General features: G+C 37.2%; 1 protein-coding gene across 1 annotated transcript in view; it reads left to right on the top strand.

The window, feature by feature from the left end:
* UBR1 (ubiquitin protein ligase E3 component n-recognin 1) overlaps positions 1–20,562 on the top strand; it is a 133,268-nt gene that overhangs the window by 13,476 nt on the left and 99,230 nt on the right. The window contains exons 2-3 of the mRNA XM_007081724.2: positions 6,020–6,276; positions 8,837–8,915. Coding sequence (XP_007081786.2) covers positions 6,020–6,276; positions 8,837–8,915 — 336 coding nt within the window. The remainder of the gene's footprint in view (positions 1–6,019; positions 6,277–8,836; positions 8,916–20,562) is intronic.

The raw sequence follows: 20,562 nt of genomic DNA on the forward strand, positions 1-20,562 counted from the left end.
ATCACATTTTCTTTACCCATTCATCAATCGATGGACACTTGGGCTGCTTCCATATCTTGGCTACTGTAAATAATGCTGCTGTAAACATGGGTATATGTATCCCTTTAACTTCACGTTCTTGTGTTCTTTGTATAAATACCCTGTAGTATGATTGCTGGATCATAAGGTAGATCTATTTTTAGCTTTTTTAAGAACCTCCATACTGTTTTCCACAGTGGCTGCACCATTTGCATTCCTACCAACAGTGTGAAAGGTTCCTTTTTCTCCTCATCTTTGCCAACACCTGTTGTTTCTATGTTGTTGATTTTAGTCATTCTGACAGGTGTGAGATGATAACTCATTGTAGTTTTGATTTGCACTTCCCCGATGGTGAATGATGTTGAGCATCTTTTTTTTTTTTTAGTGTTTATTTTTGAGAAACCGAGAGAGACAGAGCACGAGTGGGGGAGGAACAGAGAGAGAGGGAGACACAGAATATGAAGCAGGTTCCAGGCTCTGAGCTGTCAGCACAGAGCCCATTGCGGGCCTTGAACCCACGAACTGTGAGATCATGACCTAAGCCAAAGTTGGACACTCAACTGACTGAGCCACCCACATGCCCCGATGTTGAGCATCTTTTGATATTTCTGATGGCCATTTGTATGTCTTCTTTGGAGAATTATGTTACATTAAAAAAATCATTCATGACAATTAAGTGGGATTTATTCCTGATTTGCAAAAGTGGTCAAATATTCACAAATCTTATCAGTGTGATACAGCACATCAGTAAGAGAAAGGATAAGAACTATACGATCATTGCAATTGGCACAGAAAAAGCCATTTGACAGCATATAACATACATTCATAAAAACCCTCCTCAGAGTAGGTTTAGAGGGAACATATCTCAACATAATAAAGGCCATGTAAGGAAAAACCCTCAGCTATCATTACCTTAAGTGGGGAAAAACTGAGAGCTTTTCCCCTAAGGTCAGGAACAAGACAAGGATGTCCACTGTCACCACTTTTATTCAACATGGTATTGGAAGTGCTAGCCACACCAATCAGACAACAAAAAGAAATAAAAGGTATCCAAATTGGTAAGGAAGAGGTAAAATTTTTACTCTTTGCAGATGACACGGTACTCTATATAGAAAACCTGGAAGATTCCACCAAAAAAGTGCTATAACTGATAAGCAAATTGAGTGAAGTCGCAGGATCCAAGATCAATGTACAGAAATCTGTTGCATTTCTATACATCAATAATGAAGCAGCAGAAAGAGAAATTCAGAAAACAGTCCCACTTAAAACTGCACCAAAAATAACACGATACATAGGAATAACCCTAACCAAAGAAGTGAAAGACCTGTACTCTGAAAACTATAAAACATTGATGAAAGAAATTGAAGATGACACAAGAAAATGGAAAGACATTCCAAACTCATGGATTGGAAGAACAAATATTGTTAAAATGTCTGTACTACCAAAATCAATCTACACATTTAATGCAGTCTCTATCAAAATACCAAGCAGCATTTTTCACAGAGCTAGAACTAACAGTCCTAAAATTTGTATGGAATGACAAAAGATCCTGAATAGCCAAAGCAGCCTTGAAAAAGAAAAAGCTGGAGGCATTTCAATTCCAGACTTCAAGTTGTATTCCAAAGCTGTAGTAATCAAAACGGTATGGTACTGGCACAAAAATAGATACATGTATCAATGGAACAGAATAGAAAACCCAGAAATAACGCCGCAATTATATGGCCAAGTAATCTTTGACAAAGTAGGGAAGAATATCCAATGGGAAAAAGACACTTTTGCATGGATAGCAGCATGCAAAAGAATGAAGGCATACACAAAAATAAATTTGAAATGGATAAAGACCTAAACCATAAAAATCCTAGAAGAGAACACAAACAGTAACTTTTTTCTACATATGCCTCCTGAGGCAAGGGACACAAAAAAATACAGTATTGGGACTACATCAAAATAAAAAGCTTCTGCACAGTGAAGGAAATAGTCAACAAAACTAAAAGGCAACCCACAGAATAGGAGAAGATATTTGCAAATGATATATCTAATAAAGAGCTAGTATCCAAAATACATAAAGAACTTCTAAAACAACACCAAATAATCCAATTTACATAAAGTTTTAATGAGTTGAATTTACTTATGGATGGCATGTTGAGCTTCAGGAAAGCACACTCAGAAAGCTTTATATATAGTCAAATATCTGTAACTTTTTTTGTTACCTGTACAGAACTTTATGTAAATTCTTAATTCTAAGTATATTTCAGCTTTATAAAACTCTTTTGACAATTTTATGAGTTTATCATAGCTAAATAAAATTCTGATTTCTGTACTTTGCCCTGAAAATTGTTTTTAACACTCTTAAGGGGGCACCTGTTAATTTAAGGTATAGTGAACAATTATATGTTCACCTTGTCAAAACTCCTCATGATTTTATAAACATTATCTAGCCTTTGTTCTTACAGACTGAAGAGTTGTAATTTTCCATACCTGTTACTTTTTCTAGAGTTCCTTTATTCTCTTGATGAGTTTTTTGCCTAGATTACATTTCCTAGTGGACTGAACAGTCAGTCTCACAGCTTGGGACAAGGGTGTTCCTGTGCCAAGAGGGCCAGGGCCTTGGCTATATAGATAGCTTATGGGTGGATGTCCTGTGCCCTACCGGCAAGTTGGATTAGTGTGTGATAAATAAACTTCTTTGTTGCTTCCTATTTCTGTGTAATTTCACAGAAGGTATAGCTAAATAGACTCAAGAAGCAGAGGCATGTTCATTTTAACATATATCCATTCCAAAATTAATCTTAATTATTTGGTTGTGTGAAAGATTTGAAAAATGCATAGTGAGTAGCAGAATTGGATATTAGTTACTCATGTTCATTTTGAAGAGCAGAAGGCTTTAATTTTTATCAAATCAATTTTTTTAATGCTTAATGCTTTTTGTGCCCTGTTCCAGAAATCTTGACCTGCTCCAAGATGGCAAGAGTTTTCATTAAGAAGTTTTATGATTTTAGCTTTTATATTTAAGTGTATGATGCATTTCAAATTCATTTTTGTGTTTGGCATAGAGTATAGATTGAAGTTTACTTTTTTATAAGGATATCTGATTGCCTCTGTAATTTTTTTGAAAAGACCATCTTCTTTGAATGGTGTTGGTTCCTTTTCATGAAAAAATTGACTATGTGTGGATTCATTTTTGGACTCTCTCTTATGTTCCATTGATAAATATGTCTTTTTTCATGCCTCTGCTACACTGTCTCAATTAGCATAGATTTACGTGAATCCTGAAATCAGGTAACATGAGTCTCTTCTAAATTTTTTATATTTCTATATTCATTTTAGAATCAGCTTGTCACTTTCTACAAAAATGTTTGCTGGGATTGTGTGGAATCTGTAGATCAGTTTGGCAAGTGTAGATATCTTAATATTGAATTTTACAATCAGTGAACATAATATAGTTCTTCATTTATTTGGGTGCTTTAGAAATTTATCTCAACAATATTTTGTAGTTTGTAGTGTAGAGGTCTTACATCTTTTATTAAATTGATGCCCAAATATTTTAAGATTTTTAATGCTACTATGAATGCTATTTTTCAAAATTTCATTTTCAAATTGTTGGTAGTATACAGAAGTACAGTTGGTGGGGTTTTTTTGTTTTTTTGTTTTTTGTTTTGTTTTTAGTAGGCTCCTCTCGCAGTGTGGAGCCCAACACAGTGCTTGAACTCATGACCCTGAGACAGTGTGCTTCTTCCCTTTCAATCATCATTCCATTTGTTTCTTTTTCTTGCCTTACTGCACTAGCTAAGACCGTCAGAACAATATTGAATAGGAGAGAACAAAGAATGTCCTTGCCTATTCTTTATCTTTGGGAGAAAGTGTTCAGTGTATTATTGCAGATATTTTCTCTCAATCTGTGGCTTTCCTTTTCGTTTTATAAACTATGTACTTTAAAATGCACTTTTAAATTTTACATAAATAACTTTTTATTGTACAGTTCTGTGAGTTTTGACATTTGCCAACATTCGTTTAACCATCACCATAACACAGGTATAGAACAATCCCATCGCACTCAAAAATTCTGTCATTTCTACTTTGTAGTATAAACCCTTGACAAACCACTGTGCTGTCCTCCATCTTGGTAGTAGTTTTGCCTTTTCCACAATGTCTTGTAAATGGAGTGATATAGGGCGCCTGGATGGCTCAGTCAGTTGAGCGTCTGACTCTTGATTTCAGCTCAGGTCATGATCCCAGGGTTGTGGGATTGAGGCCTATGTTGGGCTCCACATTGAGCATGCAGGTGGCTTAAGATTTTCTCTCTCTCTCCCTTTGCCCCTTTCTCCCACTTGTACTCTTTCTAAAATATAAATAAATAAATAAATAAATAAATAAATAAATAAATAAATAAATAAATAAATGGGATTATAAAGTACATAGCCTTTAGAAACTTTTAAATTAGTTTTTAGAATATAGCTTAAGTGTGTACAAATACAAAATATGTATAAATGCCAGTTTTTACATAATTATAAGACAAACATGAGATACTAATAAATCCAGAAAACCAGCCCATTTCAAATGAGCAACATTCATTTAACTAGAAGGATGTTAACTGCAACTAAATTGTCAATATTGGGTTGATAGTAGAGAGCTGTGCACTCAACCTTTTGTTTCCCTTGTCTCTGTTCATTTAAGCTTGCTATTACTGAGTGGCATTAAAAACTGATTGGGCTGGGTTGGTTGGATGGTTTAGGGTAATCATACCTCATATTTAAGCCCAAATTGCCAGCAAGTAATCACTGAATGTCTTTTTTGACGGAATTTCTTGGTGCTTGGAAAGCTATCTTGTTTGATTGAAGATAAGAATGAGATGATGGTGTTATTGAAACCTGCATATAGTGTCTGTGAAACCTACTTATTACGGGAATCAGGAATTTGGCACAGAGATGAGAGCTCTGCTCAGTTCACACAGATGCTCTATGAACATGGCCCTAACTGCTAAGAGGCAATCAATGCATAGCCTTTTGAACTTTACTGGTTTTATAAGAATACATTTTAATGTTGCATTTATTGATAACTTATTCCTTTTATTCCTGAGCAGTATTCATTCCATGGCTTGGCCATACCACAGTTTGTTTATAATTCACCAGTTGAAGGACAATTGGGTTATTTCTGGGTTTTGGCAACTTAAAACTCTTGTAACATTCATGTATAAGTTTTTGTATGAACATAAGTTTTCAATTCTTAGGTAGATAGCTAGAAGTTTGATTGCTGTGTTGTAAGGTAAGTGCATGTTTAACTATAAAACTGCCAAACTTTCATAAAGTGGTTATGCCAGTTTCAGTTCCTACTAGCATTTTCCTTTTCTGCATTCTTGTTTATACCTGGTATTGTCAAGTTTTTTATATTCTCTTTTACCTAAACCCAAATAAGTTGTGTAGGGGTTTCTCATTGTCATTTTAATTTGCATTTCCCTAATGATGTTGAGCATGTTTTCATGTACAAATAAACATGGCAAATAAGCCATCTGTAGTAGTTTCTTTTGAAGAGCAGAAGGGTTTAAGTTTACTTTCAAGGAGTCTAATCCATTTCCTTTTATGTTTAGTGCTTTTGGCGTTCTAAAAACTCTTTTCTACTCATTCATTTTGATCTCTCAGTAAATGTTACAATTCCTTACAACATTTAAACTAAGAATGTGGGGAATGCTTTGTCTGTACAGCCCCTGACTAGTGTTAGAATTATCTTCAGAGATCAGGAGTTGCCCAGTCCAGAAGGGAAGGGTAATTCTCATCCACTGCAGCTGCTCTTTTTTTTTTTTTCCCCCAGATATATGTGGTATGTGAGCAGCCACTTAATTTCCAAGACTATTTTTTTAATCCACTTTCCTTTTATATTGGTAAGGGATAAAATAAGAATATATCGTAAATCATCCTCTCAGAAATTTCAGAATTGTGCTATTATTTGTACCCCTACATCTTTAAGAAGAAACTTGTAACCAAGTGTAATTTTTGTTTTCTTTCAGTGGTGGGATCAGCAAGTTGACTTTTATACTACTTTTTTGCACCATTTGGCACAGTTGGTGCCAGAAATTTATTCTGCTGAAATGGACCCAGACTTGGAAAAGCAGGAGGAGAGTATACAAATGTCTATATTTACTCCACTGGAATGGTACTTATTTGGAGAAGATCCGGATATTTGCTTAGAGAAATTGAAGCACAGTGGAGCATTTCAACTCTGTGGGAAGGTTTTCAAAAGTGGAGAGACAACGTACTCTTGTAGGTAAGAATTAGAAATTTATAGGATTAGTTAACTTCAGTCTTGGTATTTTGTACTTATTTTATGATGTATTTTTAAAAATTTATTACTATTTATAGTATACTTAATCCTACTTAATTAACTTCCTTTTATTACGCACTTATAGGTCGGTTTTTGCTTGTACAGCTTGTTTTTGAACGTATGACTTAAATAGTTGTCTCACTTTCCTGTTCTCTAAAAGCATATAACGGATAGATTTTTGTCTTGTTTTTAATGTAGTCCACATACTCTTAATATGAAACCCTGGGGCCAGTGTATTTCTGAATTCTGAACTCTTCTCCAGCAGAGTTAGGGCAGGATCCTATCATCAAACATAGCATTTCTGTAAGAAATCTATGAATATTCACAGCAAATGGTATAGTCTTCACATCATTTCACGTCATTTTTTTCTACCAAGTGAGATTTGGTATCAGGGGATTGTGGACCTATAGCAACAGTTGGAATTAAGTTGAGTAGAAAAGGCCAGTGGTAGGGAAACTGAAAGAAGCCTTAGGGTTTTTGCCCTTTGTGAGAGCAGTTGCCTTACAAATCATGGTAGCACAGGGGCGCCTGGGTGCCTCAGTCAGTTAAGTGTCCGACTTCAGCTCAGGTCATGATCTCATGGCCCATGAATTCAAGCCCCGCGTCGGGCTCTGTGCTGACAGCTCAGAGCCTGGAGCCTGTTTCAGATTCTGTGTCTCCCTCTCTCTCACCCTCCCCTGTTCATGCTCTGTCTCTCACCGTCTCAAAAATAAATAAACGTTAAAAAAAAAAAAAACTTAAAAAAAAAAAAACAAATCATGGTAGCACAGAGAACGGTTTTACTCCCTGCTCCTGCCTGAAGCTTTCATCTTTTAGATCTTAGTTGCACTTTGTTTTAGTGAGTTTTTTCCCTTTACTAGAGGTAGTTTAGGTTAGGAGTGAATTTTTAGACTTCATAAATTCAGAGAATTGGCTTTTACTTCCTGTAATTCTAGGTTTGGCTGGTTTATATGTAGTTAATAGTTGTTTAGAACATAGTATCATTACCCTATTCTTTTCTTAGGAAAAAAGTCAGCTTTTATATTTTGTGTACTATTTTGCTACATAGGTAGTAAGGTTTATCTTCTTACATAAATTTTAGCTGAAGCCTAGTCTGTTTCAGCTAAAGCACAGTAGACATTTGTAGATCTCATTTCTCCAAAAGTGTCATGGAAGCATTTTTAATTGTCACAACTGGGGAAATGGTAACAACATCTAGTGGGTAGAGGCCAAGACTGACACTTAGGCATCCTGCAGTGTGCAGGACAGTCTCCTCTATTCCCAGCAAATAATTATCCAGTTCAGAATGTCAGTACTAGACAGTAGATAATGTATGCTTTTGAGAGTATTATTAGGCTATCTTTATTTCCTATTAGCCTTTAAAATCATTTTTAAAACAGGGGTGCCTGGGTGGCTCAGTTGGTTAAGCATCTGACTGAAGCTCAGGTTATGATCTCGTGGTTCATGAGTTCAAGCCCTGCATAGGCTCTGTGCTGAGAGATTCTGTCTCCCTCTTTCTCTGCCCCTCCCCTGTTCACGCTCTGTCTCTTTCTCAAAAATAAACATTTAAAAAAATATATATATATATATATAATTTTTAAAATTTTCCAATTCCATCTCTTCCACTCTTCTAAATCAGTATTTTAAAAAGTAATTTTGCACTTTTCACCAATTTATGTTGCTTCTAATGTTTCCCTGAAAAATGTTAAATAAGATTTATGTGCATTTTAGGAGTTATTAGGGAAGAGATTAAGAGAGATTGAATTTTTTTTTTTCATTCATTCAGTAAATATTAATTGAATACCTACCATGTGCCTGGCACTATTCTGGGTGCTTAGTACATATCATTCATAAACACAGTCATAAACATTCCTGCCCTTAGGCTGCTTCTATTCCATTTTTTTCTTCTTTTTTTAAAAAAAATTTTAATGTTTATTTTTGAGAGAGAGAGAGTGCTAACGGGGGAGGGACACATGGAGAGGGAGACACAGAATCCTTAGCAGGCTTCAGGCTCTGAGCTGTCAGCACAGAGCCTGACGCGGGGCTTGAACTCAAAGACCCCAAGATTATGACCTGAGCCGAAGTTGGATGCTTAACCGACAGAGCCACCCAGGCACCCCAGGCTGCTTGTATTCTAATGAATTTTGTCTTTATTCAAGCCTCATTTACCAGTGAACAATCATTGTTTGTAAAAATATGTTTTTAAATGCAGTAGGGTAAGATGATGACAGATAATGGGGAAAAAAAGTTAATCATTTTTCACAAAACTAATCTTGAATTGCAACTTAACAGTCTGAAACCAGCTAAAAGCTCAAAATAATGAGGTTGATTTAAGAGGCAAAAACCAAACATCCAAACTTACATATTCAAATGTGGCTCAAGTTATTTGGAATTCAGTTTTTGAGACATTTTCATATTCAGTTCGTGTACCACACGGGAAACTCATTCACATTATATTATAGTCATATCTTAAGCATCATTGACGTCTTCTGAATTTTGGAATCTAATTCTCAATCTTTTTCAGGGACTGTGCAATTGACCCAACATGTGTACTCTGTATGGACTGCTTCCAGAATAGTGTTCATAAAAATCATCGTTACAAGGTATGAAAATAGATCCATAAAATCTCTAGATTAGCAGGAACCTGGTGGCCATCTGGTCCAAATACCTGACCAGTACTTGAATTCCTGCTATAATAGTTCTGATAACTGAACCTTTAGCTTTGGTTAAATATCACATAATATCACCTCAAGATGCAGCCCTTTGTAATTTTTTGTGAGATAGGTCATTTTTATACAAATGATTGTATAAACCATATGAACCCCTTAAAGAACTGTGAAGCAAACACCTGTGTAACCACTGCTTAGGTCAAGAATAAGGTGTTGCCAGCTCTCAAAGGCCTCCCATTTGTCCCTTCTCTCCCCCCTTGTGATAACCTTTCTCCTTTCTTCTCTCTTGTGTGATAATCTTTATTTCTTTTTTAACTTACCACCAAATCACACTGAATAATTTTGTTTTTGAACTTTATATAGATGGAGTCATGCTGTATCTTTTTCTTATTGAATAACTTCTTTCACCCAGTGTTATGTATATAGCTGTAGTTTGTCCACTGACCTTTATGGTGTTCAATAATCTATGTTGTCCTTACTCATTGCACTGTATATGGATATGTAGATTGTTTCCAGTTTGGGGCTATCATGAGCAATTTTGCTATGAACATTCCTATTTGTGTATTTTGTACACATGTACAGTAGTTTCTCTAAGATACCTATCTGGAATAGAATGCTGAATTCTAGGGTATATGAATCTTCTTTAGTTGTAATAGTGTCACATTGTTATCCAAAGTAGTCATACCAATTTATGGGTTCTCCAGCAGTATGTGAGAGTTCCCATTGCTGCACATACTTGCAAGATTTGGTGTTGTCACTCATTTTAATTTTAGTCAATCTAGTGGGTATATAATAGTATCAAATAGTGGTCTTAATTTTCATAATCACTAACGAGGTTGAGAACTTTTTCCTTTCCTCTTACATCATTAGACAGCTTTGTTATTCTGAGCTGAAATGTATTTCTCAAATAATTGTACTGGTTGTATATTCTGGGCTTAGACAGATGTTGTTGTTGTTATTGATGTTTTTCTTTAACATCCTGTCAAACATGTCTAAAGTGTTGTGTAAGTGTATATAACATCTCAAAGTTAGGTCTGTGCCCACCATAGAATTCAAAGTGCTGTTCAGGTAATTAGACTGGCCTCAACATTACTACTTCTATTTCAGGAAGTGATGGGCCATAGGCATAGATTATGGGTATTATTGTGCACAAGAAAAAATGGATTGAGGAACCTATGATATAGTATGGTTAAAATGTTTTCCCAAGATTGGAAAGCTAATCACTGATGAGATTTTTAAATTTTTTTTTTTTTTAACGTTTATTTATTTTTTAGACAGAGAGAGACAGAGCATGAACGGGGGAGGGTCAGAGAGAGGGAGACACAGAATCTGAAACAGGCTCCAGGCTCCGAGCTGTCAGCACAGAGCCCGACGTGGGGCTTGAACTCACGGACCGTGAGATCATGACCTGAGCCGAAGTCGGCCGCTTAACCGACTGAGCCACCCAGGTGCCCCAAGATTTTTAAAGTTAAGCATTGGTTAAATTCTTTTTTTTTTTTTTAATTAAAAAAAAATGTTTATTTATTTTTGAGAGAGAAACAGAACACATGAGCAGGAGAGGAGCAGCGAGAGAGGGAGACACAGAATCTGAAGCAGGCTCAAGGCTCCGAGTGGTCAGCACAGAGCCCAATGCGGGGCTCGAACCCATGAATCATGAGATCATGACCTAAGCCAATGTCGGATGTTTAACCGACTGAGCCTCCCAGGCACCCCAAGCATTGGTTATATTCTGTATTTCCTAGTCAGCTTCATTAATTATAGTATTTCTTATGTTGGAGAACCAAAGAAAGAATGCCAGTAGTAGAGACAGGAGGAAGTTGTTAATTTCTTCCCATTTTTACTCTAGGAGACTAATGGGGAGAGATAGTAAAGGCTCAAGATCAAAGTTTTCCAGTTCCTCAGATTTAAAGACTTCTAAGCCTATGCTTTCTAAGCTTTGGGAGTTTGTGGGTCAGTACAATTTCTAAAAACATTGGATATCACATAGGGTTTTCAAATTTTTCTTTGGCCAAGTAAGTTCAATTTTAATTTTAAAAAAGACACATGAACAGCAACCAAATATACCTGCCATCTTATATCATTTTATAAAGGAAAAGATATTTTAATTCCAAGAAAGTAGGATAATCCCAGTATAAAGACTAGTTCTTTAAACTGCATACATGTAGGGGCACCTGGGTGGCTCAGTTGGTTGAGTGTCTGACGCTTGCTTTTGGCTTGGGTCTTGACCCCATGGTCATGGGATTGGGCCCCATGTTGGGCTCTGTCTGTGCTAACAGCATTGACCTTGCTTGGGATTCTCTCTCTCCCCCTCTGACCATCTCCCCTGCTTGTGCCACTCTCTATCTCTAAAAATAAAAATTAAAACAAAAAAACAAAAGGCTGCATACATGTAGCTCTGTGAAAGAGCTCACTACAGTTTTTCCTGTACTGGTTTTTCTGTGGACTGGTACACACCTATTTGTTAAATTTTGGGAACCTTTCACTAAGCTACCTTGAAGTTTTTAAAGCTAACCAGTTTATATTGCTACTGCAAAGCACTCTTTTATGGAGCATACTTAGGTTTACTATCTTGAGGTCTTTCAGAACTCTTCTTACAGAGGGTGCTTACATGGCTTACTCATGAATCTTTGGGTCATCAGAAGGATGGGCTATTTTGTGACTAATATAAGATTATGTCTGTAAGCTTTAAAGAATATTACCCATCAAAAGTGAGTGTGAAGAGAAGAGAACACTTTTGATGAGAGAATAAGTTGGTGAGATTTTAAAGAAAAGCAAGGGAATGACTAATAAACATAATTCAGGTGAGTAGTAACCTCCAGGGCAGGTAAGAAGATGGGACTCTGGATTATTATACACAGCCAGCTTCAACAGTAGTAATACTTTTTTGGGTTGGGTGCTGGGTTCATGGGTATTCATCTCATTGTTATATTTTGTAGCTTATCTATACACTGTGTATACTTTTTGTATAATAAAACACTTCATACAAGAAAAAAAATGAAGCCATTAAAAAAAAAAAGATCAGAAGAAATAAGAAAGGATATGTGTTGCTTCAGAGAAGAGGAAGAAGAGTAATGACGGGACAGACTGAAGATTGAACACTATGAAGGCAGGACCAAGAAAAACCTTTAGTGGTAGAATAGTCCCAAACAACCTGAAAACAAGAAAATAACAAAGTTGAAATTTGAGCTATTTGTTCTACTGTGTGTAATGTGACCCTTCATGATTTCTAGGTTCTCTGCAGTTTACCTCTTCAGAAAACCTACAGTAAATAAATAAAATCTTAGGATGTAATACATAACATGGTGACTATAATTGATAACACCATATTTTTTAGTTGAAATTTGCTAAAAGAGGAGCATTTAAATGTGCACACCCAAAAAAAGTGTGTATAAAAAGAGAGAACATACTGTATTACTGGTTTTTAAAAACACCTAAAAGCTAATCTCTGCATTTTCTCCTCAAAATAAAAAAGCACCCACTGTTAAAGATTATCTAAAAACTTTGTTCTTCTTTTTTCCTTTCTTTCTTCCTTTCTTCTTTTCTTTTCCTTTTCTTTTCTTTTCTTTTCTTTTCTTTTCTTTTCTTTTCTTTTCTTTTCTTTTCTTTTCTTTTCTTTTCTTTTCTTTTCTTTTCTTTTCTTTTCTTTTCTTTTCTTTTCTTTTCTTTTCTTTTCTTTTCTTTTCTTTCAAGAGTGAGCCAGGGAGGGGCAGAAAGAATCCAAAGCAGTCTGGGTTCTGTCAGCACAGAGCCTAAGATGGGGCTCAATATTGCCCCATGATACCATGACCTGCACAGAAATCAAGAGTCAGATGCTCAACCAACTGAGCACCCCTAAAGATTATTATTATTTTTTTTTTTAGCTTTCCAAGGGTTAATAGTGATCTGGTTTTTGTGACTTGCTCAGTTTTTAATATTTTCAGTATTAATTCACTTCCAAATTGGCACCAATTGTCTAAATCTCTTCCAAGATGTTCTTTTTTTTTTTTAAATATGTATTTATTTTTGAGAAAGAGACAGAGTGTGAGTGGGGGAGGGGCAGAGAGAGGGAGACACAGAATCCAAAGCAGTCTTCAGGCTCTGAGCTGTCAGCCAGAGCCCAAAGCGGGGCTCAAACCCACGAACCGTGAGATCTTGACCTGAGCCGAAGTCGGACGCTCAACCGACTGAGCCACCCAGGCACCCCAAGATTATTTTTAGCGTAGATAAATGTTTCCTTTATCTAAAATGAGGAAAGTGAGTTACAAAAAACAATATATAGGCATACCTCATTTTATTGCATTTCACCTAATTATGCTTTGCAGACTGTGTTTTTTACAATTGAAGGTTTGTGGCAACCCTGAGTCAAATAAGTCTATTGGTACCATTTTTCCAACAGCATTTCCTCGCTCCGTGTCTCTGTGTCACATTTTGGTAATTCTTGCAGTATTTCAGACTTTTTCACTATTATTATACTTGTTACGGTGGTCAATGATATTTGGTGTTGTAATTGTTTGGCGCTGTCACTAACTGCACCCATGTAAAATGGCAAACTTAACTGATACAGGTGTGTGTGTTCTGACTGTGCCATTCGCTGGCCATTTCTCCATCTCCCTCACTCTACTCAGGCCTACCTATTCCCTGAGATTCAAATGTATTGAAATCATGCCAGTTAATAACCCTGCAATGACCTCTAAGTGTTCAAGTGAAAGGAATAATCACGTGTTTCTCATGTTAAAAGCTAGAAATGATTAAGCTTAGTTGGGAAGGTATGTTTAAAGCTGAGTTGGGGTGAAAGCCGATTTGCTAAGTGTGCTAGTTTGCTAAGTTATGAAGGCAAAGGAAGAGGTTTTATTTATTTATTTTTTAAATCTTTTTATTTATTTGTGAGACAGAGACTGAGCCTGAGCAGTAGAGGGGCAGAGAGAGAGGGAGACACAGAATCCCAAGCATGCTCCAGGCTCTGAGCTGTCAGCGCACAGCCCAACCCGGGGCTCGAACTCATGGACTGTGAGATCATGACCTGAGCTGAAGTCGGACACTTAACCGACTGAGCCACCCAGGCGCCCCCCCCCCTTTTTTTTTTAATGTTTATTTATTTTGTGAGAGAGAGACAGGGTGAGCGGAGAAGAGGGTAAGGGAGAGAGAAAGGGAAACACAGAATCTGAAGTAGGCTCCGGGCTCTGAGCTGTCAGCACCGAGCTTGATGTGGGGCTCAAATTCAGATCTCAAGATTATGACCTGAGCCAAAGTCAGGCGCTTAACCCACTGAGGCATCCAGGTGCCCCGAGAAAGTCAAACAGCCTTATTGCTGTTATGGAGAAAATCTGAGTGTTCTGGATAGAAGATCAAATCAGCCACAGCATTCCCTTAAGCCAAAGCTTAATCCCATCCAGAGCAAGGCCCTAACTCTCTTCAGTTCTGTAAAGGATAATATAAAGTGCAAGGTGAAGCAGCAAGTGCTAATGTAGAAGCTGCAGCACATTATCCAGAAGATCTAGCTAAGATCATTAATGAAGGTGGCTACACTCAACAACAGATTTGCAATGTAGACAGAATAGCCTTGTATTGGAAGAAGATGCCATCTAGAACTTTCATAGCTAGAAAGAAGTCAATGCCTGGCTTCAAGACTTCAAAGGACATACTGACTTTCTTGTTAGGGGCTAATGCAACTGATGTCTTAAAGGTGAACCCAGTGCTCATTTACATTTTTTTAATTTTGTTTATTTATTTAAAGTAATCTCTACATGCAACATGGGACTCAAACTCATGACCCCAAGATCAAGAGTCACATGCTCTTCTGATGGAGCCAGGCAGGCACCCCTACACTTCTGAAAATCCTAGAGCCCTTAAGAATTACACTAAATCTAGTTTGCCTATGCTCTATAAATGGAACAACAAAGCCTGGATGACAGTATATCTGTTTACAACATGGTTTGCTGAATATGTTAAGCCAACTGCTGAGACCTACTGCTCAGAAAAAGATTCTTTTCAAAATATGACTGCTCATTGACAATGCACCTGGGTAACAAAGAGCTCTGATGGAGATGTACAATGAGATGAATGTTGTTTCATGCCTGCTAACACAACATCCATTCTGCAGCCCATAGGTCAAGGAGTCATTTCAACTTGCAAGTCTTACTATTTAAGAAATACTATAGTCCTAAAGCTATTGTTGTTATAGATAGTAGTTCCTCTGATAGATCTGGGAAAAGTACATTGAAAAGTTTATGGAAAGGATTCATCACTTTACATGCCATTAAAAACATTCATGATTTCGGGGCGCCTGGGTGGCTTGGTCGGGTAAGTCCGACTTCGGCTCAGGTCATGATCTCACGGTCCGTGAGTTCGAGCCCCACGTCGGGCTCTGTGCTGACAGCTCAGAGCCTGGAGCCTGTTTCAGATTCTGTGTCTCCCTCTCTCTCTGCTCCTCCCCTGTTCATGCTCTGTCTCTCTCTGTCTCAAAAATGAATAAACGTTAAAAAAAAAATTAAAAAAAAAAAAGAACATTCATGATTTCATGCGAAGAGCAAGAAACATGAACAGGAATTTGGAAAAAGTTGATTCCAACCATCATGGATGACTTTGAGCATTTCAGGACTTTGGTGGAGAAAGTTAACTGCAGATGTGGAAATAACAAGAGAACTAGTCTGTGAAGTGGAGGCTGAAGATGTGACTGAATTGCTGCAGTCTCATGATCAAACTAATTAATGGATGAGGAGTTGATTTTTGGTAAATGAGCAGAGAAAGTGGTTTCTTGAGATGGAATCTATTCCTGGTAAAGATTGTTGAAATGATGACAAAATATCCCATAAACTTAGTTGATAAATTAGTAGCAGGGTTTGAGAGGATTGACTTCAATTTTGAAAGAAGTTCTAGTGTAGAACATCAAACAGCATTGTGTGGAACAGAGGAATTGTTCATGAAAGAAAGAGTCTATCAGTGTGGCATACTTCATTGTTGTCTTATTTTAAGAACGTGACACAGCCACTCCTTCTTCAGCAAACACCACCCTGATCAGTCAGCAGCCATCAACATCAGGGTAAGATCCTCCACCTGCAAAAAGATTACAATTCACTGAAAGTTTAGATGATGGTTAGCATTTTTAACAATAAAGTATTTTTATATTAAGGTATGTATATCATATTTTAGACATAATGACACTTAAAAACTTAGACAATAGACTACAGTGTAGTATAAAGTTTATTTATTTTGAGGAGAGAGCATGTGTGTGAGCAGGAGAGGGACAGAAAGAGGGAAAGGGAGAGAGAGAGAACCCCAAGCAGGCTCCACACTGTTGGTGCGCATGAAGCCTGATGCAGGGCTTGAACTCACGAACCATGAGATCATGATGTGTGCCGAAATCAATAGTTGGATGCTCAACCGAGACACCCAAGAGCCCCTCTCATGGTATACTTTTATATGGAAAAAGCAAAATATGTAAAATTATGCATTCGATTTATGGTGTTTCTTTTAAAACATATTGTGGATATAATGTTTAACCATAATTTATTTGAACTATTATTGGGGGAATGTAATTAGGATTCAGTTTCTTTTTTTAATGATAAGCATTGCATTGTTGCTATAAACATCTTTATGTGTGAATCACTTTTCTATATGTCGGATTATTTTCTTAGGATAAGTTCTCAGAAGTGGAATTATTGGATTAAAAAATAAAGACATTTCAGAAAATAAAAAAAAAAAACAAGCCACAGAGTAGATGAAAGTCTTTGCAATACACGTATGTGGTAAAGGAGTGGTATCCGAAACATACAAAGTACTCTTAAATAATAAGGTGAACAACACATTTAAAAAACGGGCAAAAGATCTGAAACAAACTTTACCAAGAAAATATATAAATGGCCAATGAGTACATGAAAAATGCTCACCATCATATGTTATTAAACTAAAACAAAAATGAAGTACCACTCCACACATATTAGAATGGCCCAAATCCAGCATCAAATGCTGATGAGTATGGGAGCAACAGAAACTCTTATTCATTGCTAGGGAAAATGCAGAATAGTACTTTGGAAGACAGTTTGGCAGTTTCTTATAGAAGAATACTGGGGTGCCTGGGTGACTCAGTTGGTTGAGCATCCAGCTCTTGATTTCAGTTGGGTCATTGTATCCTGGTTCATGGGATCAAGCCTTGTGTAGGGCTGCCAGTGGGCTGTGTGCTGGTAGTGCAGAACCTGCTTGGAATTCTCTCTCTCTCTCTCTCTCTCTCTCTCTCTCTGCTCCTGCCTTGATCTCACATGTGTGCTTTCTCTCAAAATACATAAACTAAAAAAAAAAAAAAAAAAAAAAGTTGCAGTTGGGTGGCTCAGTCAGTTAAGCATCCAACTCTCGATTTCAGCTCAGGTCACGATCTCACGGTTTATGAGTTCACGTCCCACATTGGGCTCTGTGCTGACCTCACAGAGCCTGTCTTGGATTCTCTGTCTCCCTCTCTCTGCCCCTCACTCGGTCTCTCCTAAAAATAAATAAACATTAAATAATAAAAATAAATAAACGTACTGTAACCATACAATCCAGGAGTTGTGTTCCTTGATATTTACCCAAATAAACTGAAAACTTAGGTCCATACAAAAAAGTGCACAAGAATGATTATAGCAGCTTTATTCATATTTGCCAAAATTTGGAAGCATCCAAGATGTCCATAATAGATGAATGGATAAACCAACTTTGGTATACCAATACAATGGAATATCCTTCAGTGATAAAAAGAAATGGGCTACTAAAAGAGAGGGCAAGACCCTAAATGCATATTACAAAGTGAAAGAAGCCACTGTGCAAGGCTATATACTGTGTGATTCCACCTGTATCACATTCTGGGAAAGGCAACACTGTGGAGGCTGTAAAAAGATTTGCTATTCCCAGGGCCTGGGAGATGATGGTGGAAGGGATGGAGGAATGAATAGGTGGAGCACAGAGGGGGTGTTTATTCTGTGTGATACCGTAGTGGTATATACATGTCATTATTAATTTGTTAGAACCAAAAAAGTGTACAACACAGAGAACCCTAATGTGAATTATGGACTCTAGTTAATAATAATGTATCAAAAAATAATGTGTCAACTTTGACTTCTCAGTTGCAACAAATGTACCACTCTAAGGCAAGCTGTCAATAGTAGGGGAAACTGTGTGGTCAGGGGAAGAAGGAATATATGGGAACTCGGTATTTATTGCTTAATGTTTCTTTAAACTTACAACTGTTGTAAAAAACAAAGAAGGTTCTTAGTATATTTTGCCTAATTGCTTCAGGAAAGAATTTTACTGAATGTGTTACAAGTAGTGGTACAGAAACCTTCAGAACCTGCAAAAACCTTTAATCCTTTAAACAGAAAATTTTCAAACTGAACCCAGCTTAAAAAAATGTTTTCCCAGTTTTATTGAACTGTATTTTTTTTTTATTTAATGTTTCTCTTTGTTTATTTTGGAATGGTGGCTACTTAACTTTGCCATATTCCTGGATAATAGGAACAAGGTCTTTGTTTATTTTGCCACCATCCTTGCTGAAAGGACAGGATCATTGGTTTGATAAGTAGATTAAATTCTAAGAAGCAAAGATCACAATAATGTAACTTTGATCGAATAAAACCAAAATAGTGGCTGAGTTCATCTAACTAGGGTCTTTTTGTATCTTGGAAGCTGATAACCGGTATCATTTTATTGAACACATTCCAGAGTCAATTAGAATAAATGTGGGGAAGAAAACAAAGCCCACTACCTGTCTTCTTTTTCCGTGTCCCCTTCCTGTGTATGTCTCTATCTTCATTTGCTAAATTGCAATGATACATTTATGTACCCTTCATCCCCATCTGACCATAAGCTCTCCAGGACAAGGCCCAGGTCTCATGTACTTTGTACCTTTGTGTCTTTCGTAGTACCTGGGACATAAATGCTTTCAACAAATGTTTCTTGAAATGTTAGGATCCAAAGGACTAACACTAAGGATCCATAGACCTGATGTCTAACATTTAATTTTAAAAATAAATGGGGGGTGGGGGGGCGCCTGGGTGGCTCAGTCATTTGAGCATCTGACTCTTGGTTTCAGTGCAGGTCATCTCACTATTCATGAGTTCGAGCCTTTACTTTTGACTTGTTCTTAACTCTGCAATTAAATTTGTAAAATGTTCACCCTCTATCCTTTTTCTAAAGTCTTCCTAGTCACCTCTTGGTCAGATGAAGCCCATCCTCTAGGGTTTGCTGAACTAAAGTTTGTGGGTTAAATCTGATTTGCTACCAGTTTTGTATGGCCTACAAGCTAAGTATGTTTTTATATCTCTAGATGGCTGGGAAAAAGATAAGAAAAATAATATTTTGTGATACATGAAAATTATGTGAAATTAAAAGTCCTATTTCATGGTACATAAAAATTATATAAAAATAAAATTCTGGTGCCCATAAATAAAGTTTTATTGGAACATAGCAATGCTTATTTATTTATTTGTTGTCTATGGCTACTTCTGCACTACAGCAGTAGAACTGAGTAATTCAGCAGAGACTGTATGACTTGCAAAGCCTAACATATTCACATATTCATGTCTGTTTCTTAATACATAAAGCTCCCGAACGCTCTTCAAGTAGATTCCTCAGGAAGGGTGCATATATACAGTATTCCCTAAGTGATGACACGTTCAAAATTCTATTTTTATAGCTTGGTTGGAGACCATATCCTTGGTTTGCATTTTCTTTGCTTGAAAACAGAGCCTTGCTGTTGTCTTGTTTTACATGTTGCTATTGAGAAGCCTGTTACCAGTCTAGTTTTCTTGCTATTATGTTATTTCATCTTTTTGCCAGAAGGCCTCAGGACTTTTATCTTTAAAGTCTAGCAATTTTAGGGGCACCCGGGTGACTCAGTTGATTAATTGTCCAACTTCAGCTCAGGTCATGATTTTGCAGTTTGTGGGTTCAAGCCCCGGGTCGGGCTGTGTGCTGACAGCTCAGAGCCTGGAGCCTGCTTTGGATTCTGTGTGTGTCTCTCTCTCTCTGCCTCTCTCCCGCTCATGCCCTATCTCTCTCTCTCTCTCTGTCTCTCTCTCTCTCTCTCTCTCTGTCTCTCTCTCTCTCTCTCTCTCAAAAGTAAACATTAAAAAATAAAAATAAATTCTAACAATATTAGTAGGATATACTTCAGAGTTGATGATACTGGGTTGAGTTTTAGTTATTCATGAGTGCTTTCAGTGTTTAGATTTAAGTCTTTTATTTTCAGGAAGTTTCCTTAGATTACAATGGGGGTTTCTGTTTTTGTGTTTTGAGAGAGAGAGAGCATGAACAGGGGAAGGGCTGAGGGAGAGAGAGAATCTTAAGCAGGCTCCACACGGAACACAGAGGAGCCCAATGTGGGACTCCATCTCACAACTGAGATAATGACCTGAGCTGAAATCAAGAGTGGGATGCCTAGGGGCGCCTGGGTAGCTCATTCAGTTGAGCATCCAACTTCGGCTCAGGTCATGATCTCACAGCTTGTGAGTTTGAGCCCCATGTCGGGCTCTGTGCTGACAGCTCAGAGCCTAGAGCCTGCTTCTGCTTCTATGTCTCCCTCTCTGCCCCTAACCCACTCGCATTCTGTTTCTGTCTCTCTCAAAAATAAATAAAC

This window comes from Panthera tigris, chromosome B3 (assembly GCF_018350195.1).
Source record: "Panthera tigris isolate Pti1 chromosome B3, P.tigris_Pti1_mat1.1, whole genome shotgun sequence".
NCBI lineage: Eukaryota > Metazoa > Chordata > Mammalia > Carnivora > Felidae > Panthera > Panthera tigris.